This window comes from Sus scrofa, chromosome 2 (genome assembly GCF_000003025.6).
Source record: "Sus scrofa isolate TJ Tabasco breed Duroc chromosome 2, Sscrofa11.1, whole genome shotgun sequence".
Taxonomy (NCBI): Eukaryota; Metazoa; Chordata; class Mammalia; order Artiodactyla; family Suidae; genus Sus; species Sus scrofa.
This window is the reverse complement of record NC_010444.4, coordinates 131156457-131176353: the sequence shown is the minus strand read 5'-3', so window position 1 is coordinate 131176353 and position 19897 is coordinate 131156457. Positions and strand designations below refer to the sequence as shown.

Sequence of the window (19897 nt, the reverse complement as noted above, 5' to 3'; positions counted from 1 at the left end):
TACAGTGGTCAATTTAACTTGGCAGTTGGTATCAGCAATTGAGGATTTCCAGACTTGCGTTTTAACTGCTAATCTAATCTGCATCACATGTGCAGCCCGAGAGAAATGTTCTGTAAGAAACAGTTACGTACAAATTATTCCGTCTTTTTAAATGACCGGTAAGGAAGTCTGTGATGTTTGTTTTCTTGACTAGATACTCGCCAGAGCTTCTGTTTCACAAACTTTGAAAATGGCAAGTGTTCTGTACCCAAAGCTTTCAACACCACAAAGGCAAAATGCTGCTGTAGTAAGATGCCAGGAGAGGGCTGGGGGGACCCTTGTGAGCTGTGCCCCAAAGATGATGAAGGTAAGAGCAATGACACAAAATGCCACCTTGCACTAGTTTTGGCCTGCCTGTCAGCACTCAGCTGGACTATGTAATTTATGAATATTTTGAGAATTAAGTTATCCCCTCATTTAAAACTTTAATGGTTCAGTAAGCAACCTAGTTTCAGGAACTCCTTTCAGCTCTTGTATTCAAGGCATGTAAATGCAGGGAGGCACCTCATTGTTTCATTCCCTCTTCCCAAGGTTAGTATTGCTTGCTTTGAATAAATTTGAGAGGTGCAGGGCTAGAGATCCAAGGAGGGGCTGGAAATTCCATTACTGGGTATTGTGTCCCAGGCTGTGGCCCTCAGAATCTTATACGAAATTCTGGGAAGCTGAGTCAGCACAGTAGCCATTTGCAGAAAGAGACCGAGAGCCTCACAGATGTTGTTAGCACAGCTGAATTGTACAGTTGTTCCCAGCAAGCTTGGCACTGGCCTGGAGTCTAGGTCAGAGGTGGCTTCTGTGTGTAGTGAGGGCTGCTTGGCTGCCTAACATTAAATGAGCAAGCAGATAAAATCAGAAACCCTCAGTAGGTTGTGCTCTGGGAGGAGCTGGACAAGTAAATTCAGGTGACCTTCTCTAAGTATGCTCCGTGTTGCTTCTGAAATAAATTTTAAAACAAAAACCCTTATTAAAAACAACTTTGTAGAGGAAAAACAAGTGTGATTTCATGCCTCTTGTTAATCAGTTAAGCTCTCTGATAGCTGAGACTCTTTGGTAATGGGGAATTTGTGTTTTTCTCTGTAGTTGCATTCCAGGATTTGTGTCCTTATGGCCATGGAACTGTTCCTAGTCTTCATGATACCCGTGAAGGTGTGGTTTGATATGTTTTATTTTTATAGTCTTAGATCCATATATTATTATACATTTATTTTATAATTGTGATGATTTTATTATATAACATATAGTATATTGCATTTAATGCACGTATGCAATATTTATTTTATATCATATGCTGTATATCATAAGACTGTGTTGGAGCATGTGAAATACATTTATGTGTTTCTCTGATAAAAGAAATGTTTATATGTTTTAAAATTTCAAGTCTCTGTTAATAAGTATATACAGTTTCTCTTAAGAAAGTTCACGAGCAACTCTGTATTCCAGATGTCAATGAATGTCTTGAGAGCCCAGGCATTTGTTCAAATGGTCAGTGTATCAACACAGATGGGTCTTTTCGCTGTGAATGCCCAATGGGCTACAACCTTGATTACACTGGAGTACGCTGTGTGGGTGAGTGCTGACTCCACATTTCACACCTTTAAAGTTCTGTTTTCTTTCTCCTATTCAGCAAAATGTCTCTGAGGCACCCTGGGTGGCAGTGGGATTTACCAAGCCAGGATAAGTAGCTGGTAACTGTTCTTTTCTTCTCCCATTCTGCATTTTCCAGTAGCCCTGGTTTATGTGAAGATGGAGAGAGTTGCCCAACCTCTGAGTGGAACCAAATATACAAACTCTGATGTGTCTAGTGATTTACTGTTGCCAAAACCACTAACTGGGGAAGAGATCCACTTTACTTTACGACTTTCCCTCCTGCTCTTGCAGCAGAAGACCACGTCCCTCTCTGGGTTCGCATTTCTAGGGCAAGCACAGCTGTCCGGGGGCTCAGAGCACTGCACACTTGATCCCCTGGGTCCTCTGCCTTGCATAAAGGCTAGGCAGCCAAGGCCAACGGGGGTTCATGTGTGACCTGCACAGATGTGAGATGTATGAGAGCCGGGTGTATATTCATGGGCATACTCATTTTAAACTAAAACATCTCCAACTTTTTTCCCATTTTTTTTTAAATTTTCTTTATTTATTTTTTCCACTGTACAGCATGGGGACCAAGTTACACATACATGTATACATAATTTTTCCTCCCATTGTCGTGTTGCAAAGTAAATATCTAGACATAGTTCTCAGTGCTACACAGCAGGATCTCACTGTAAATCCATTCTAAGAGCAATAAAAGTTTTAGTGAAGTATAGTTGATTTACAATGTTGTGATAATTTCTTTGTACAGCAGAGAGATTCATTTATACGCGTACACATGCCCACTCCAAATTTTGTGGCCCTTTCTTATTCTTTCCAGATACTGATGAGTGTTCAATTGGCAATCCATGCGGAAATGGAACGTGCACCAATGTTATTGGGAGTTTTGAATGCAACTGCAATGAAGGGTTTGAGCCAGGTCCCATGATGAATTGTGAAGGCAAGTGATCCTTTACTTCAGTATGATTTCTTCTTGCTATAGAAAGGGTTTTTAACGTCTCAGCTTTTATTTATATTGTTCTGATGTCCTGTTGATGATTATGTTCATCACAAATGTAGTTTCCTTTCCCTCTGTGAGCATAGTTCCATTAGAAGATTTAAAGCTCTTGTCTAGTGATCCCAGCATCTGGGTCCTCTCAGAGTGGGCATCTGTTGCTTTTCCTTTCCCTTGAGATTGAGCCCCATGTCCCTGGTTCCCCAGTATGTTGTTTAATTTTGGATTATACTCAATAGTGTGAATTGTATCTTCTAGAATCAGTTATATTATTTTGAAGAATACAGATGCTTTTTTTTCTTAGCAGGCAATTAACTTGGATAGACATAAAGCAGACAGTCAGGCTTATGGAAGACAGAGGTTCAGATTTTAATCATGCCCTTTAAAGCTCAGTGTCTAGTTTCTTTGATTTTGGCCCATACATGCATGGTTATAAGTCAGCAACTCGGGATGAGTTTATGCAAAAGAAGGTGTTTCTCCACCTCTGGCCCTCTGCTTTCTGGGGTTCCCCCTCACTCTTCAGCAGCCTTGGTTGCCCCAAGGCTCCCCTCCCCAATTCTCTGGACAGAAGCCCAGAAAGTTTCTATTGAAGATTTAGCTGCCAAGTAGCACTGCTGCCAGGGCTAATGTCATCCCAGTGTAATTTCAGAAAGAAAAAAAAAAAAAAATGAGCACCTGTTCCTTGTTTTCAGAGTTTCATCTCACCCCTGAAAACCACCTCAAGTGTTGATTTTGTATTTTTTACAGAGTTTATCATTGTTACTTGTTGGAGGATGAGTTTGTTTGTTAGGTACCCAGTTCTCTGTACAGAAGTGGATATTCTGTTCTCCTGTCGCTTTCTGTATGACTGCCAAGTAAATACATTAGTGTTATTTAAACAAGTAATTAGAACTCTAGGCTGAGCACTTGGTTCCTATTCCTTGATCAGATATCAATGAGTGTGCCCAGAACCCACTGCTCTGTGCTTTCCGCTGCATGAACACCTTTGGGTCCTACGAATGCACTTGCCCAATTGGCTACGCCCTCAGGGAAGACCAGAAGATGTGCAAAGGTAAGGCCATAGATAAGGTGTAATTAGACTTTATTTGCCATGCCAGAAATATATTTAAAGGATTTTCTAATTCTCAGCTATCTTCTAGAGCTTTACAGAAACATACCTGACAGCACTTCTGGTAGATTTCCATGTCTAGATAACAAGATACTTGATAGTCTGTCAAAAATTAGATGTCACACTCTTAACCTCTTATTAAAGCAAAGCTAGCCCCCTCTCCTGTACTTATCTTTAGGACCAATGCTGAGAGTTTTCTAAATCTAGCATACAGCCAACACTTGAAAAGGACTAGGCTTCTTCTTTCTTTACTGTCAGACAGTAAGATAACATTTTTAAGAGCCAGAGACCAAAAATATGACTTAAAATACTAACAAAGCTTGTTCCTGAGAATTTCCTATTATGTTTTTCCTATTAAAAAACATTTTATAGATCTGGATGAATGCGCTGAAGGTCTCCATGACTGCGAATCCAGAGGCATGATGTGTAAGAATCTGATTGGCACCTTCATGTGCATCTGCCCGCCCGGGATGACCCGAAGGCCTGATGGAGAAGGCTGTGTGGGTAAGGCTCTGGAGGACAATGTCACACATCTCATACACCTATGCCAAGGCAGATTTACAGTGCTTTTTACAAGAAATGCACCAAAGCAAGATGTGAAATAGATTATAAATAAAGTGAACAAGATATTCAAGGCGAATACTGATAAAAAGAAAGCACATGCAAAATAAATATCAATAAACTGAATATTGGAGTCCCCATCATGGCTCAGTGGAAATGAATCTGGCTAGCATCCATGAGGACACAGATTTGATCTCTAGTCACACTCAGTGGGTTAAGGGCCTGGCGTTGCCGTAAAGTGTGGTGTAGGTCACAGATGTGGCTCAATCCCACATTGTTGTGGCTGCGGCATAGGCCAGCAGCTGCAGCTCCAATTGGACCCCTAGCCTGGGAACCTCCATGTGTCACGGGTGTGGGCCTAAAAAAGCAAACAAAAAACACCTGAAGATTAAAAAGCATAATAAGAAAAGGAGCAACTAATCAAAAAGATTTCTCATGATGCTCCTGACAACACTGATTTGAAAAAGACCTCAAATAAATCTTATAATAAACACAATAAGTAATGATATAGGAATTTTAATAAAATCATTTTGCTCTAATTATTTATTTATCATCAAGCAGAAGAGCGGTACTACCTAAATTCCTTCTCCCATTGGCTGCCCTCACGTACCACACCGCTCCTGTGACTTTACTCAGGGTCAGTCTAGGAGCTGGCCTTTATCCCTGGCTTGTCCTTTACCCTACTCTCCACCCCTCCCTAACACCTACTATCCCTCTGCCCCAGCCTCTCTCTCATCTCACATAAATTGTCATCCTCTTCCCCAAAGTTCTCCCCTCCTTGTCTGGTGTCTGGAGGCAAGTTAATCCCTTTTGGAGTCCAACTTTCCATTTCCTACCAAACATCACCACTTCCCTGAAAAGAGGAAGGGGGGAAGAAAAAAGGAAAAAGGAACCGCTTTGTTAACAAAGAACCCATCTGGAAGGATGAGGTGAAGTTAAAAATAAATTAATATTCTATCATATTAGTATTTTAGTAAGAGGTAACCCATTAGAAGATAACTTGTAAGTTATAATTTTAAAATCTCCTCATCGTTTACATTATTTGTTCTTCTAAAGATGAAAATGAATGCAGGACCAAGCCAGGAATCTGTGAAAATGGGCGTTGCGTTAACACTATTGGGAGCTATAGGTGCGAGTGTAATGAGGGATTTCAGTCAAGCTCCTCAGGCACCGAATGTCTTGGTAAGTGGATAAATGAGCATATTTTACTTGGTAAATAAAACATCTGTTTTAAGACATCATCACAGAGGAGCTTTACATACATACCCCTGGCTGCTAAACAAATCCCCCAATCTGAGTAAGCCCCATACCTCTTTCTAAGGGTACATATCTATTAAAATGACATATTTGTACGTGTGTTGTACATACATCTACGTGTAACGTAAATACCCATCTTAAATAGTCTTTCCAAAATTAAGTTTAATTAAGCTCTGTGGAAAATGTGACTTTAGTAAAACTTACATCAGAGGATGATTTAATTCTGTAAGAAAATATTTTCAATGTGAGGTAAGCTTTGCTGTATTAACGACATTAAAGTAAATGCCATATTTCAAAAATGCAATAAAAGTTCATTTTTATTGGCGTTCCCTTCGTGGCTCAGCGGTTAACGAATCCTACTAGGAACCATGAGGATGTGGGTTCGATCCCTGGCCTTGCTCAGTGGGTTAAGGATCTGGCATTGCCGTGAGCTGTGGTGTAGGTCGCAGACGCAGCTCGGATCCCACGTTGCTGTGGCTGGGGTGTAGGCTGGCAGCTACTGTAGCTCTGACTCGACCCCTAGCCTGGGAACCTCCATATGCCGCAGGTGCGGCCCTAAAAAGCAAAAAAAAAAAAAAAAAAAAAAAAGTTAATTTTTATCTTGTGATACAGAAAAATGCTTTGCAAAATATTTTCTTGTGGAAAATGTCTCAGGCATTTTAAGATAAAATGCATACATTATAAACCATTTAATTAATTACGAGCAGGTGTATAAGTATGGAGTAGTAAAATTTAAGGCAAACAAAAGTAGCCCTCATCACTTGATTTGGTGTGAAAACAGCATATTTCAGCTACATCAAGTTGTTCTCAGAATGATGTCATCTGCTCAAACACTGGGAAATTATTGGTCAAGAAAACATATTTTGTTATTGTTGCCTTCAGTCTAGACCTTTACTATTAATCTTTCGAGGAATAGAGAAGATAACCTACACAAAAAAGTACATTTTTTGTTCATATTATTAACAGTTTGATTAGGATGGTTCATAAAAACCATATAAGAGATCTCTTTGCCTACTTACATCAGTGAAAGCCCCTTTATTTATAATTTTAAAAAACTTCTTAGTCTAACATTTGAACTTTTAGATGTGTGAAATTTAAGAGATTAGATTGAATATGTACCAAGATTATAACACAGTCTAGAATTTGCTTTTCAAAAACAAATCCTGATACTCCTTTGCTTATTTAAAGGGAAATAACTTACTTTGATTCTCCTTCTATTTGGATTCTACAGGAATTACTATCCACTTAGCTGCTGGAAAAAAAAAGAAAAAATCCAAATCTATTTCTTAGAGTATCAAATTGAATAAACTGTTGTAGTCAAAGACTGTTTTGTGAAATTAATCTCCAAGAAAACTTTTTTTACGTTTTAATTGAAGTATAATTCATTTAAAAGGCTGTGATAATTTCTGCTGTACAACAGTGACCCAGTCATACATGTGCACATATCCAAGAAAACTTTTTAATCATTGTTTTAAGCAGTGTGTGACTGTTGATATAAGCAAATATTCAGCTTTTAAAAATGTATTGCTAAAAATGAAATCATTGGTTGTCCTTTTTAATTCGAAGATCAGGATAACACAGTGTCAGTCCATGACATTGATGCTTATTAACGACATTGTCATTTCAGACAATCGACAGGGACTCTGCTTTGCAGAGGTATTGCAGACAATGTGTCAGATGGCATCCAGCAGCCGTAATCTTGTCACAAAGTCAGAATGCTGTTGCGATGGGGGGCGAGGCTGGGGTCACCAGTGTGAGCTCTGCCCGCTTCCTGGAACTGCCCAGTACAAAAAGATATGTCCTCATGGCCCAGGATATACCACTGATGGGAGAGGTAAGAAGTTGAAGAAATTCGTGTGGGTCATCAACACAGTGAACATTAATTCAAATTAATCTGAAGTAAGTGCAATTATAATAATAGCTAAGATATTCATGTCTATGTATGTTTGTATATGCTGTTTGCTAATACTTCAGAGACTGTAAAAGATTTAATCTTCATATCTGATCTAAGAGGTAGAATCTATTATTCCTGTTTTAACAGATAGAAACTGAAGCACAAAGCTTAGCTAACAGTAAGTCATTTTCCCAAAATAACATCCTTTTTAAGGGATGGACCTAGGAATGGAACATGGCCCCAAAGTCCATGCTATGACTGCACCCTCCCGCCCCCCACAAACTACACTTGCTTTCTTTAAATAAAGGTTACTTATTTGTTTCCGTGTGCACAGGAACTCAGCAAGTCTTATAATTGATTAGTAGTTTTCTTTTTTTTTTTTTTTTTGGTACAATCAACTAATATACTAATATCCCAAGTATCATTTTCCACTATTACTATACAGATTCTCAACCCTGTGCCCAATTACTTTGCTAATGAAACCCTTTCTTCAGAGTTGAATCCAAGTGTGAATCTGAGGCCATCCATGGAATGTTATCATAAATGCCAAATGAGTTGACCTTCAGAGGGGTAGCTTTCCAGATTCTCAAAAAATCATTCGTACTGAGATTGCTGAATGAGTATACTTGAGCAGGGCTTTGAACACAGCCTTCCTCATGTTTATCTCTTCCTATCCATGTTGCCACTCACTTGAATGACGAAGTTAGCACACTTCGGAATGTTGTTAGTTATCTCATGTCGATTCCTTAATTTCTCTTAGTAGCTAACCAGTTTTATTTACCCTTGCATCTGTATTAACTTCTCTTTGGTTTTGCCTTGGGATTTTTGGTGCACAGATATTGATGAATGTAAGGTTATGCCAAATCTCTGCACCAATGGTCAGTGCATCAATACCATGGGCTCCTTCCGGTGCTTCTGCAAGGTCGGCTACACCACAGATATCAGCGGGACCTCGTGTGTAGGTAAGAGAAGGGACAGCCTCTCTGGGTCTGGGTTGTTAAACTGCTGTTTCCTACAAATCACTTACTGTTAGCAGAGTATCTTTATTATAGAGCTTTGGGAGGTACATTTTGTTAAAATGATGCCATTCCTTTCAGGAATGTGGTTCTTAAATCATTGGAGTTGTAGAAGGCCTTGCCTACTAATGTGAGACAGAGAATTGTCAACTCATAAAAAAGTCTTTGCAATTAGGGAAACACAAAAATTATTAAAAACATACTTGCAATATTTTATACTTAAAATGTATAAAGCACATTTATCTGTTGTTCTTTCAAGGAAAGAAAAGGACTTTCGGTTGTGAAAGTGTGTGCTTGCATGTGGAGAGAGAATGCTTTTTGCTTGTTCCTCATTGTTATTTTTTTTTACATAAAATATATCAATTAAGCATCATCTACAATTTTCAGTTGCAAAGCAGTCTCAGTACAGAAACCTACATTTTTGTAATGTTTCTTTTCTAATTTTTTTGTCTCACCCACTCTATTCTATGACAGTTGGAGGGGTGGTGGTTTGCCTTTATTGAGTCTCCAGATAATTTAGTTTTCATTCAAGAAAAAAACCTTTTTCCTTCATATTTCATCAACTTACGTCTACTTGGTTTTTTGGGTTTGTGTTTTTGGTTTTTTCTTTGGTTTTTTTTTTTTACATTTGCACCTGTGGCATATGGAAGTTCCTGGGCTAGAAGTTGAATCTGTGGCCACGTCAGATCCTTAACCCACTGAGCAAAGCCAGGGATTGAACCCACATCCTCACGGACGCTATGTCAGGTTCTTAACCCTCTAAGCCACAACAAGAACTCCCTTCTTTTTTTTTTTTTTTCTTAACTTGTTTTAATAACAAACACACTTAGCATGTAAAGGTTAAGAAAAACCAAACTAAATCTTGGTAAGCCTTCAGCTCACTTGGTCAAGCATGAGAGTGATAAACAGGCAGTCAATCATGAGGTCTTAGCATTCTGTGGGCATCAGTCAGCATGTTTTATGGAAGAAATAGAGATTGTTATCAGTCAGAGTCCAAGCAGAAAATGGTATATTCAAATGAGGACCGTTTAAGAGACTTGTTTTTGGCAAAAGGACAGTGTATAAAGGTTTGAGCCGAGTGTGCAGAAACTACAAGGAGTGTTGGGGCTCTGCTACCTCTGGACCAAAGAGAAGAGGGAAAGATTATTGAAACGTGGAAGGAGTAGAAAGTTGTGCTCAGAGGCCTGTCTTGAGAACAGTTGTGACCTCTAATGCCTTGCCTCGGTCAGCCTGAGCCCACCTTGCTGGGGGGAAACTGAGGAATTAAGGATCAGCCTGAGGGCAGAAGCAGCAGAGCCTGCTGATGGTGTCCGTGCAGGGCAGCTTCCCGGGGTTGGAGATCAGGGTGCACCAGGGTGAGGACCGCATGTGGAGGAGGAAATGGAAATGGAAGATGTCCAGCAGTTTGTGATACCAGAAGATTCTTACGGCAGTGACAGCTAAGAGAATCTGAGAACTTCTGCTGCATCCGTGTATCAAAAGAAAGAAACTCTCACTTTTCAGTGTATAATTCTCAGGCTATAAACCAAAATACATTAATCTAAGAAATATAGTGTATGATTTTGAACCCAGGCAATTGTCCAAATATTACATGTGTCCAAGACTTGCTCTACAAAGTAAGCCAGCAAATTATTTGGTAGAGAACTGTCTGTGGCTCATTCCTCTCTTGCTGTTTTCCATTTTAATTTGAAGGAGAAAAGGATGAACTGAGAATATGGAGAGAGAACAGAGCTGGTAGTTCCTTTTAACCAGTCATTTAATCGTCCCATCACTTTTACTTAGATCTTTTTTTTTCCCCTTTTTTTTTAATGATTTTTATTTTTTCCATTATAGCTGGTTTACAGTGTTCTGTCAATTTTCTACTGTACAGCACAGTGAGCCAGTCACACATACATATATACATTCTTTTTCTCACATTATTCTCCAACTTTTACCTAGATCTGGATGAATGTTCGCAGTCCCCAAAACCTGCAACTTCATCTGCAAGAACACTGAGGGCAGTTACCAGTGCTCGTGTCCTCGGGGCTATGTCCTACAGGAGGATGGAAAGACGTGCAAAGGTAAGTGGAGAGTCTGCATACGTGACAATCTCCTAATCAGGGACAAATCTTGTGCCTCATCTTCGCTAATGCACAGCTTCCTGGTGACTCTTCTATTCACAGAAAATTCTACTAAAGGACACACACTAGGAGGCAGAGAGGATTAAAGCCCCAGGTTACTGTAGTTTGGTTCTTATATTTTAGAAAATAAACTAAACAAAAAAATATGAGAAGGAAAGAGATTGAAGAACTAAAAGATTTCTTTCACTGCTTATCTAAGATTTCATTTGTCTAAACTGTCTTTATTATACATTTACTCCAGAACATTGAAAATGAATTAGTAAATTTAAGTTTTTGCTTAAGTAGTATTAAAAGAAATTATCAAACTAAGCTAAATAATTAAAATAGCTCCAATGCTATATACACTTACATTCACCTTTATAGTAGGCCTCGTCAGTATGAAAACAATGGACTGAGGAAAGGAACTCCTATGTAATTACATTCTTGAAATAACAGATTATTCTCAAGAAGATAAAGTTTTATTTCCAGGAAATCAAAAATAGAACAAAATAATAGCAAGCAGTATTATTCTGTTGGACCTACTTAGTGAACCATTATGAGTCAATTTAACTTTGCACCTTGTTTATAGTTTTTTTTTTTAATTTAGGTGCAACTAGTGTGTGTGTTTTTAACTTTAAAATTACTAGTCTTGTCTGCATCTTACATTGCTTTGTGAATTTATTTTAATGTATTTTCCCATATTAGGTTCCAATCCAACCAAAATCAGGTTCCGTTTATGAATAGAACATCACTCAAATACTAGGTTCCATTTCATGACTAGAATTATAGGTGCTGTATTTTGACTTCTCCTGGTATTTTGATGGTGTTTTCGTGTGGACCCTTAGTGCCTGACTCAGTCTTTGTGTTAAGACCTTATCAGTTTTCAATTGTTTTATTTTTGTTTAACCCTTCTTTAATAGGAATAAGTGACCAGCCATGTACTAAGCTGTGCATTAAATATAAGAATTATGGCCTTTGGATGTTATTTTGAGGACCGTTCTTGATCACCATATCATTCATCCTTTCAGCTTTTTATTTTAAGAAAATTTTGCATTATATATCCCCTTGGCCATCCTATTATCATAATAGCCCTAATAATACGTATGCTGCTTAAGTATGTGTAAAGACCCTCCTTGCCATGTGCATATGGACGTCTGTAAAGCTTCCAGCAAAAATCTAGACAAAATCCTCCTGGCAGAACATGTACACCTCCTGTAGCTTTATGAAAAAGGAAGCATAGCCAGATAACTCTTCTCCGATGTTTATTGACTTCTTTTTCATTTCAGACCTTGATGAATGTCAAACCAAACAACACAATTGCCAGTTCCTCTGTGTCAACACTCTGGGAGGTTTCACCTGTAAATGTCCACCTGGTTTCACACAGCATCACACTGCTTGTATTGGTAAGACAAAAGCACAAAAGAGAAATTTTGAAAACTTTTAGTAGAAACATAAAAACTGTATGTAAAAAATGGTAGAATAATGGCTCAGTACTTATATTAAAACCAATCCCAGAGTTCCCGCTGTGGCGCAGCAGAAATGAATCCGACTTGGAACCATGAGGTTGTGGGTTTGATCCCTGGCCTTGTTCTGTGGGTTAAGGATCTGACGTTGCCATGAGCTGTGGTGTAGGTTGCAGATGCTGCTGGGATCCTGTGTTGCTGTGGCTCTGGCGTAGGCTGGTGGCTACAGTTCCGATTCGACCCCTAGCCTGGGAACTTCCATATGCCACAGGTGCGGTAAAGAACCCAACTATTATCCATGAGGATTCAGGTTCGATCAGTGGGTTAAAGATCCAGCATGGCTGTGGCTGTGGTGTAGGCTGGCAGCTGCAGCTCTCACTTGACCCCTAGCCTGGAAACTTGCACTTGCCACAGGTGCGGCCCTAAAAACAAATGAAGAAAAAAACCAATCCCTCATAATAAGTAGCCTAAAAATGTTAATTTTTTAACAAGAACTATCTTAAAAGAAAAAAGACCATGTAGTCCGAGTATATGCATGCCAGGCATATTCTTAGCAGTGCCTTTATATTACATTCTAAATATAACCTTGTGTGTTCAGATAAAATATGATTAAATGCTCACTGTGATTTAGAACATGCTAATGAACATACTGGGTTTTTTTTACATTAGAAGACATGCAAGTTGGGAGACTTTTAGTCTATACTATCAAAAATCATGTCTTCGGAGTTCCTGTCTTGGCACAGCGGAAACGAATCCGACTAGGAACCATGAGGTTGGGGGTTCGATCCCTGGCCTCGCTCAGTGGGTTGAGGATATGGTGTTGCCGTGGCTGTGGCGTAGGCCAGCAGCTGTAGCTCCAATTAGACCCCTTGCCTGGGAACCTCCATATGCCTCGGGTGTGGCCCTAAAAAGACAAAAGACAAAAAAAAGAAAGTCATGTCTTCAGTTGACTCAAAATATGCTTGAATTTCAAATCTCTTGAAATATAATTTTTTCTGACCCTTTTTGCTTTTAATATCACCATGATTAAAGGCATACATTTCCCTAAAATGTTCTTTCACATCATGAAACTTAGGCTTTCATGTTTACTTTTTACTTTATGTCGTGAAACTTAAGTCATATAATAATTGAGAAACGTAACACTTTCTCCCTCTGTGTTTTGCTAGACAACAATGAGTGTGGGTCTCAGCCTTCACTTTGTGGAGCAAAGGGAATCTGTCAAAACACCCCTGGAAGTTTCAGCTGTGAATGCCAGAGAGGGTTCTCTCTTGATGCCACTGGACTGAACTGTGAAGGTGAATTTCTTTGTTCAAATATTATTATTCTAATATAGCAGACTCTTTTCTTTTAATTTCCAAGCCACTCCATGAGAAATTGAGATCACTTCAAAAAAAAGTTAGCAAGAACCCAGAAATTTGTTTTTTGTTTATAAATGTTCATATATCATTTTGGGGACAGAGGAAAACAATGCGATGAAACAAAAATTCTGTGGGTACAACTTGCCTCTTAAATTAACTGTTTACGTAATTACTAATCTAAAAAAGAATTACACTAAAAAGAATCCCATATCTGATTTAGTTTGGTGTATCAGTATAAAAGAAAAAAATGAATGTCTCCTCCATGATACTTGAATGTGTAAATGTTACGTGTAAGACAGTGAATTATTTTAAAGAATCGGAGACACTTACTGAAAGTGCTAGAGAAAATTGAGGGTGATTTTATTTGGCCTAAGACTTTTGATTCACTCTCTTTTCTATAATGGGCATTTCCTATAAAGTCTCCCTCACAGTAGGAATTTCCTGTGAAGTATTATATTTAAGTGAGAATTTGCCTGTGGTCAATAAAATATCATATAGTTCTTGAGTATTTCCATTGCAAGTGCTACCAAATGAGATAAATGTACCAGGAATGCGCCTTTTACAAAATTCTCATGTCTTGTAATTTCTGGCATGAGTGTGTGTGTGTGTGTGTGTATAATATGTATATATATCCCCTTGATATTTTTATATACTGTTGTAATTTATGTCTCTACTGAGTTTAGTCGCTCTTAATAACATTCTTATAAATGTTTGTGTGTGTGTGTATATATATATATATATTTTTTTTTTTTTTGCTTTTTAGGGCCACGCCTGAGGCATATGAAGGTTTCTGGATTAGGGGTCTAATCAGAGCTATAGCTGCCAGCCTACACCACAGCCATAGCAATGCAGGATCCGAGCTGTGTCTGGGACCTACACTGCACCTCATGGCAATGCCCGATCCTTAACCCACTGAGTGAGGCCAGGGATCAAACCTCATGGTTCCTAGTTAGATTTGTTTTTACTGTGCCACAACGGGAGCTCCAGAGATACATGATTTTGAACTCTAGAAAGTTTTTAACATGCTCCATAAGAATTATAGGACTTTTACATGTATCTAATTTGAAGCCAGTAAAAATTCAATTTAAAAAATTTCTATTTTAATATTTTATATCTGAAGTCATATTTGAGACTTTGAAAGTATTCTGAACATACAGCTGCTTGCCATGTGTGACTCAGCTTCCACATAAGATACCGTTTATTAATTATCCATAAAAATTTGCTACACATACATCAGACATGCCAATTTCACTTCACTTTTTATGGGTAGATTTCAAAGCCTCGGTTGTCATTCCAAAGGCATGTATGAACAAAGACATTATCCCATATGTGTCTTAATCCCCTGTTGTATCTAAAAATAACATCTTTAAATACTTTAAATTTACATCTCATTAATCTTGAATGGTAATAAAATTTTTTGTGTGCAAAGCAATTATACTTTTTAGGTATTTCTGTACTGCCTGTATCTTCCCCCAAAATGAGGGGAAACACATCAATCACTTTTGAACCTACTAGAATATGGAATGCAAATATATTTATATCATTTAGCAAATAAATCATACCATATGTATTTAATCCATCCAGAAGGCACATTTGTGGTTGCTGTGGTTGATTTGCTGAAATTAAGATGTTATTTAGAGCACTGACATGGCCTGGTCTGGTGAATAGCATCAGGATGATGTGGTTTCTTATCTTCATCATTCTCCACACCATCACTGACTAATAACCATGTGACTTATAAAAAAATTGCAGCCGCTCAGTGTGTCTTGTTTGTTTCTCTGGTATCCCAGGCCGTGTTTGGAGTGCATTTAAGAATAGTAGAAGAAAGGTTACATAAAGATCTTGCTGGGATTGTTTTTGCAGATGTCGATGAATGTGATGGAAACCATAGGTGCCAGCATGGCTGCCAGAACATCCTGGGAGGCTACAGATGTGGCTGCCCTCAAGGATATATTCAGCATTACCAGTGGAATCAGTGTGTCGGTAAGCATAAGCTTATAGCACAACATCTGCCTTTCTCACCTGCAAGTATGTTTGTTCATACAACGAACAAACGGTAAACAGTAAAGATTGGTGTTTCGGTGTAGCCTTTACATCCTAGAACTTAAAAACCAGTACTTAGGACTGATGCATAGGGATCCATTAAACTAGTCTCTCTACCTGTGTGTGTTTGAATATAAATGTAATACAAATGCTAAGTTACCTAAAAAGGTAACTCAGAGCTGTCGTAATTTTAATTTTCTGCTAGGTATAATTTTAAGTTTCTGAAGATGGTATCAAGAATTATTATCTTCACTTGCTGAGGTCAGAGGCTTTTTATCAGTAATTTAGTTTCTTCAGATTTAGGCTTGAAGGATAGCCCATCCATCCCCCTCATATAAATCTTAAAGAGATTCAGATCAACTTAATGAGGCCCATTCATCTGTGCTCTCCAGTCACATAATTAATGAAGGGGGTAAAGGATTAGTTAGAAAAAGTACTGAGTCACAGCAAATTCTGTTGAAAACTCCAGACTGAAGGGCTTATAAAATAATATCTGTAGGGACTCAGCTTTCCTGCTTGCACTGGTAACAGTCATGGAATCTCTTCTTTTAAGGAGAGACTGATCAAAGAGAACATTATTCTCTACTTGAATAGCCAGCCGACTTAGTTAGTATATGCCTAATTTCTTGGCTCATTTTGAATGCCCTTCATAGAAGCACCATCCAACACTGTGCGACATTAAATGCTGGCACAGCTGAGCAGAAGGGGGAACAGGGGTCCTGCTGAGAAACAGTGGGGTGCTTCCTGTTTCTCTGTAGTGATTTAAATTACCCCATGCGTATTTCAAATATTTTACTGTGAGTGATCCACTAAATAAACTAATCTGATTTTACCCTTGCTGAACTTCTCAAAAGAAATTTCTAATGACAGTTTAGTGAATTGAAAAGAAAATCACAAGTTCCAAAGGAGGGAAACTCTAAAAGTTGGAACTCTACCGTGGCCTCGTGCCAGGTCAAAGACAGATGTTTAACCACACCAGGGATACAGACGCATGGGGGAAATGGCAAAAACCACTAATGAGTTAGAAGTTAAGGACAGGGTTTGAAAGGATTATCATAATGATGAGTTAGGCAGTCAGTCAAAATAATTTCATAAGTTTAGTTTACTTGTTTTCTCGTCACAGGAAGAAAAAATGTTGCAGAAATCATTATGCTGTGATTTATTGATTCATAAACACAAGTATAGGCACACTGTTCAGAACAGAGGGCATGGTCCTTTTCTAGGTGGCTCTTAAAAACAGTGCAAAACAATTTTATTATACTGCACTGTCTGTGAAAAATATGAGGCCCACCACTCTACCATGGACTTCTAGGTTGATTCCGCAAAGTTTAAAGCAAAAGAATGATCCTCTGATATTTCACAACGTGCCAACTTAAATAAAATTCTTGTTTTTAAAGTGTTCATAAGTAGAAATAGGAACATGAATGGAGTATCAACTCCATTTCTACGTTTTTAAATTTCCTGGAGTTTCTGTCCATAAACATTTAGTGCAAAAATAGCTGCACAGGTTTTCACTAAATTTGGTCTGACTTAAAATCCCGGGCTGTGTGGTCTATCCCAGTTCTTCGTGGGATCCTTGGAGTAGGCACTTCAGCAAGGCAGTCACCCCAGAGCAGCTCATGCTAGAATCCACCTAGAACCCCATGTACCTTCTAATCAGGAGAGACACCCCCAGGGACAGAGAAATACGTGGTTTCAAAGATGAGTTCAAAACTAAAGATACATAAGCAGATACATAAGCAACTGCAAATATTAATTTGTGAGATTGCTCAGCTAAAATGGGCATCTCTCAGCAGCAGGCCCCTGTGTAAATAAGATGAAGCCGGGTTTATTTTGAAAGATTTGAAATTCTTCTATGCAAGGTTAAGCAATCCAGCTGACCTCAAAATTACTGATTTTCTTGTCTTGAATTCACAGAATACAGTTGTAATTTTAACTAAAATATATGGCAGTAGTAGAATTAAACAACCCATCAGGAAGGAACTAAAAAAAAAACAAGTTAGCAAAATACCAAGCATTATAACAAAATGCAAATCAAAAGGCCATAAGTCATTTTTATCTGTCATGACATATTTGAATATCTTAAGTCAGTCATATGATTGAGGGGGGAATATAGCATGAAGTATTTCGGACAGATTTAACTCGGATCTCAATGTAAACGGATAAAAATGTTAACTAAGTGATAAACCTGCATTGTTGTTGATACTACTGCCAGTTTAAGAAAAATGACAGTTCTTGTGTTAATATTAAATAGCTTTTAATTCAAATGAACACTTTGTAGGTTTTCAGACAGTCGCCACAGAACATTTATAACACTCTGGTGATGTAGATTAAAGATGTACCTAACACTCTCAAATATATGCAAAGCATTATAATTATCCCCAAGTGAAAATAAGGGAATGTGGGAATGTTACTAAAATTTGCATATGAAGAGAAATTACATCTTCATATGTGAAGCCTTAGCTTAAATGGTATTAATAACTTGGAATTCCTTCTATAGCCTTTTCAAAATAATTTGAACATAGTTCAGTGAGGCTTGAGTCAACTCAAAATATGTCTCAAACAAACATATTTTCAAAGTCAGAATACCTGAGCCTATAAAGTTATATGATTATGTATATTTATAGCATATGCATATAAGAGCTATCATGGTGTTTCCAAAATTTTATGTGTCTAAAAATATTCTTGTCAGTGGTATGTTTAAATGCAGTTTACTCAATTAATTGGTTTTGCTTGCTAATTTTTCCACCTAACACAATGGCTAATGTTATATTCATTGCAGGATCATTTTATTAAATTATAACCTAACTCACATTTTCTATTATGAGAGAAACACTGCATATAAATGTCATATTTAATTATAAAAACAGATGAGCCTTTGGGGCAGAATTCCAAGTCTTTTGTATTTTGGAAATCAAATAGCAGTTATATTTAGGTCATAGGTAGCCTAGTTAGTAAGAATTTATTTATGTCTTTCTCCCCATGAAAGGAAGGCTAAGAATTTGTACATATTAGGTAATCATAGTATGTTTTATATCCAGTGATTAAGAATTCTACATTTGGTGGTCTGATTTAATCCCAGAAATATAATTGCGGTACAGAAACGTACCTAACAACATCTTCCCTTTCAATAACTTTGGTGCCGTAGCTAATGGAGTTTAATTTCCTGTCTGAGAAGCCTCTTCACTGAGACTTCATCTGCATCTTTCATAATCTCCCTGAGCTACTGCAGATAAGCCCTTCCCTTGAGGTGCTGTTTCCCAGGCATGCCCCTAATTGCAAATGGGCCTGTTTCCCTGCTTGGACTGAGACATAGACTTGCTGCGTATTAGGTAAGCAGACACACTGTGCTCCAGTGTCATCACAAGAATTTGAAAGAATTCCATGGAGCGCATGTGACTGGTGCCCAGGGTAAAATGCAGTTATAATAAAGCCCTCAGGGGTCAAGCTATGGACCAGGTATCAAACAGACAGTAAAGATCAAAACTGTCATCTCCAAAGTTAAAAGCACAATTGGGTTTTGAATTTGTAGAAACAGTAAGAGCAACAGAAGATATACCCTGTAATTATCCTGCTGTCAGGCATTTACAGTATAACATTAGTCATTAAATTAGTAAAACCTCTGTAAGCTGATGGCTTGGTGCAAACCCATGTCAGAAGGCACAGGCTGCACCTGATGGGTTCTCAAGTAGTTAAAAGTGTACAAGGTTGTTGGTTCAATAGATCCAATTATATAATGTTTATTTCAGTCATTTTCATTGATATATTTTTTTCTCTTCATGTATAATGAAGCCTTTGGGAATTGCTGGGAGTGAATAAAAACATAGATACAGGAGTTCCCGTCGTGGCACAGCGGAAACGAATCTGACTAGGAACCATGAGGTTGCAGGTTCAATCCCTGGCCTTGCACAGTGGGTTAAGAATCCAGCATTGCCTTGAGCTGTGGTGTAGGTCTCAGACGCAACTCAGATCTGGCATTGCTGTGGCTGTGGTGTAGGCTGGCAGCTGCAGCTCTGATTCAACCCCTTGCCTGGGAACCTCCATATGCCATGGGTGTGGCCCTAAAAAAGACAAATATAGATAGATAGATAGATACAAAGATAGAGGCTTTTTAAAATTTGAGATATAATTCACATACCATCAAGTTCACTTTTTAAAATATACAGATAGGTGATTTTTAGTATATTCTCACATCAGTGCGCAGCCATCAATACCACAACACTTTCATCACCCCAAAAAGAAACTCCATACCTGTACCCGTTAGAAGTCATTCTCCATTTCTCCCTCCCTACAGCCCCTGGCAACTAGTATTCTACTTTCTTTCTCTGTGAATCTGTTTGAGGTATAGGCTTTTGAAGTAACTTTCTGATAAGAGAATAGAAGAGTTATTCAGGAGCCAAACTGCAAGTGTCTGTGTCCAGAGGCTGCCAGTGATTTCAGAAACCTAGTATAAACCATATAAAAGTGTAGGTAGGGCAAGG

At 38.3% G+C, this 19897-nt stretch overlaps 1 protein-coding gene across 1 annotated transcript in view; it reads left to right on the top strand.

Annotated features, from left to right (window-relative positions):
* The window catches only part of FBN2 (fibrillin 2), a 219577-nt gene that overhangs the window by 193888 nt on the left and 5792 nt on the right, over positions 1 to 19897 (top strand). The window contains 14 exon segments of the mRNA XM_021084720.1: positions 194 to 346; positions 1117 to 1182; positions 1477 to 1602; positions 2444 to 2563; positions 3546 to 3668; positions 4098 to 4229; positions 5343 to 5468; positions 7171 to 7377; positions 8274 to 8399; positions 10392 to 10418; positions 10421 to 10513; positions 11839 to 11955; positions 13182 to 13310; positions 15237 to 15356. Of these exon segments, the coding sequence (XP_020940379.1) occupies positions 194 to 346; positions 1117 to 1182; positions 1477 to 1602; positions 2444 to 2563; positions 3546 to 3668; positions 4098 to 4229; positions 5343 to 5468; positions 7171 to 7377; positions 8274 to 8399; positions 10392 to 10418; positions 10421 to 10513; positions 11839 to 11955; positions 13182 to 13310; positions 15237 to 15356 (1665 nt within the window).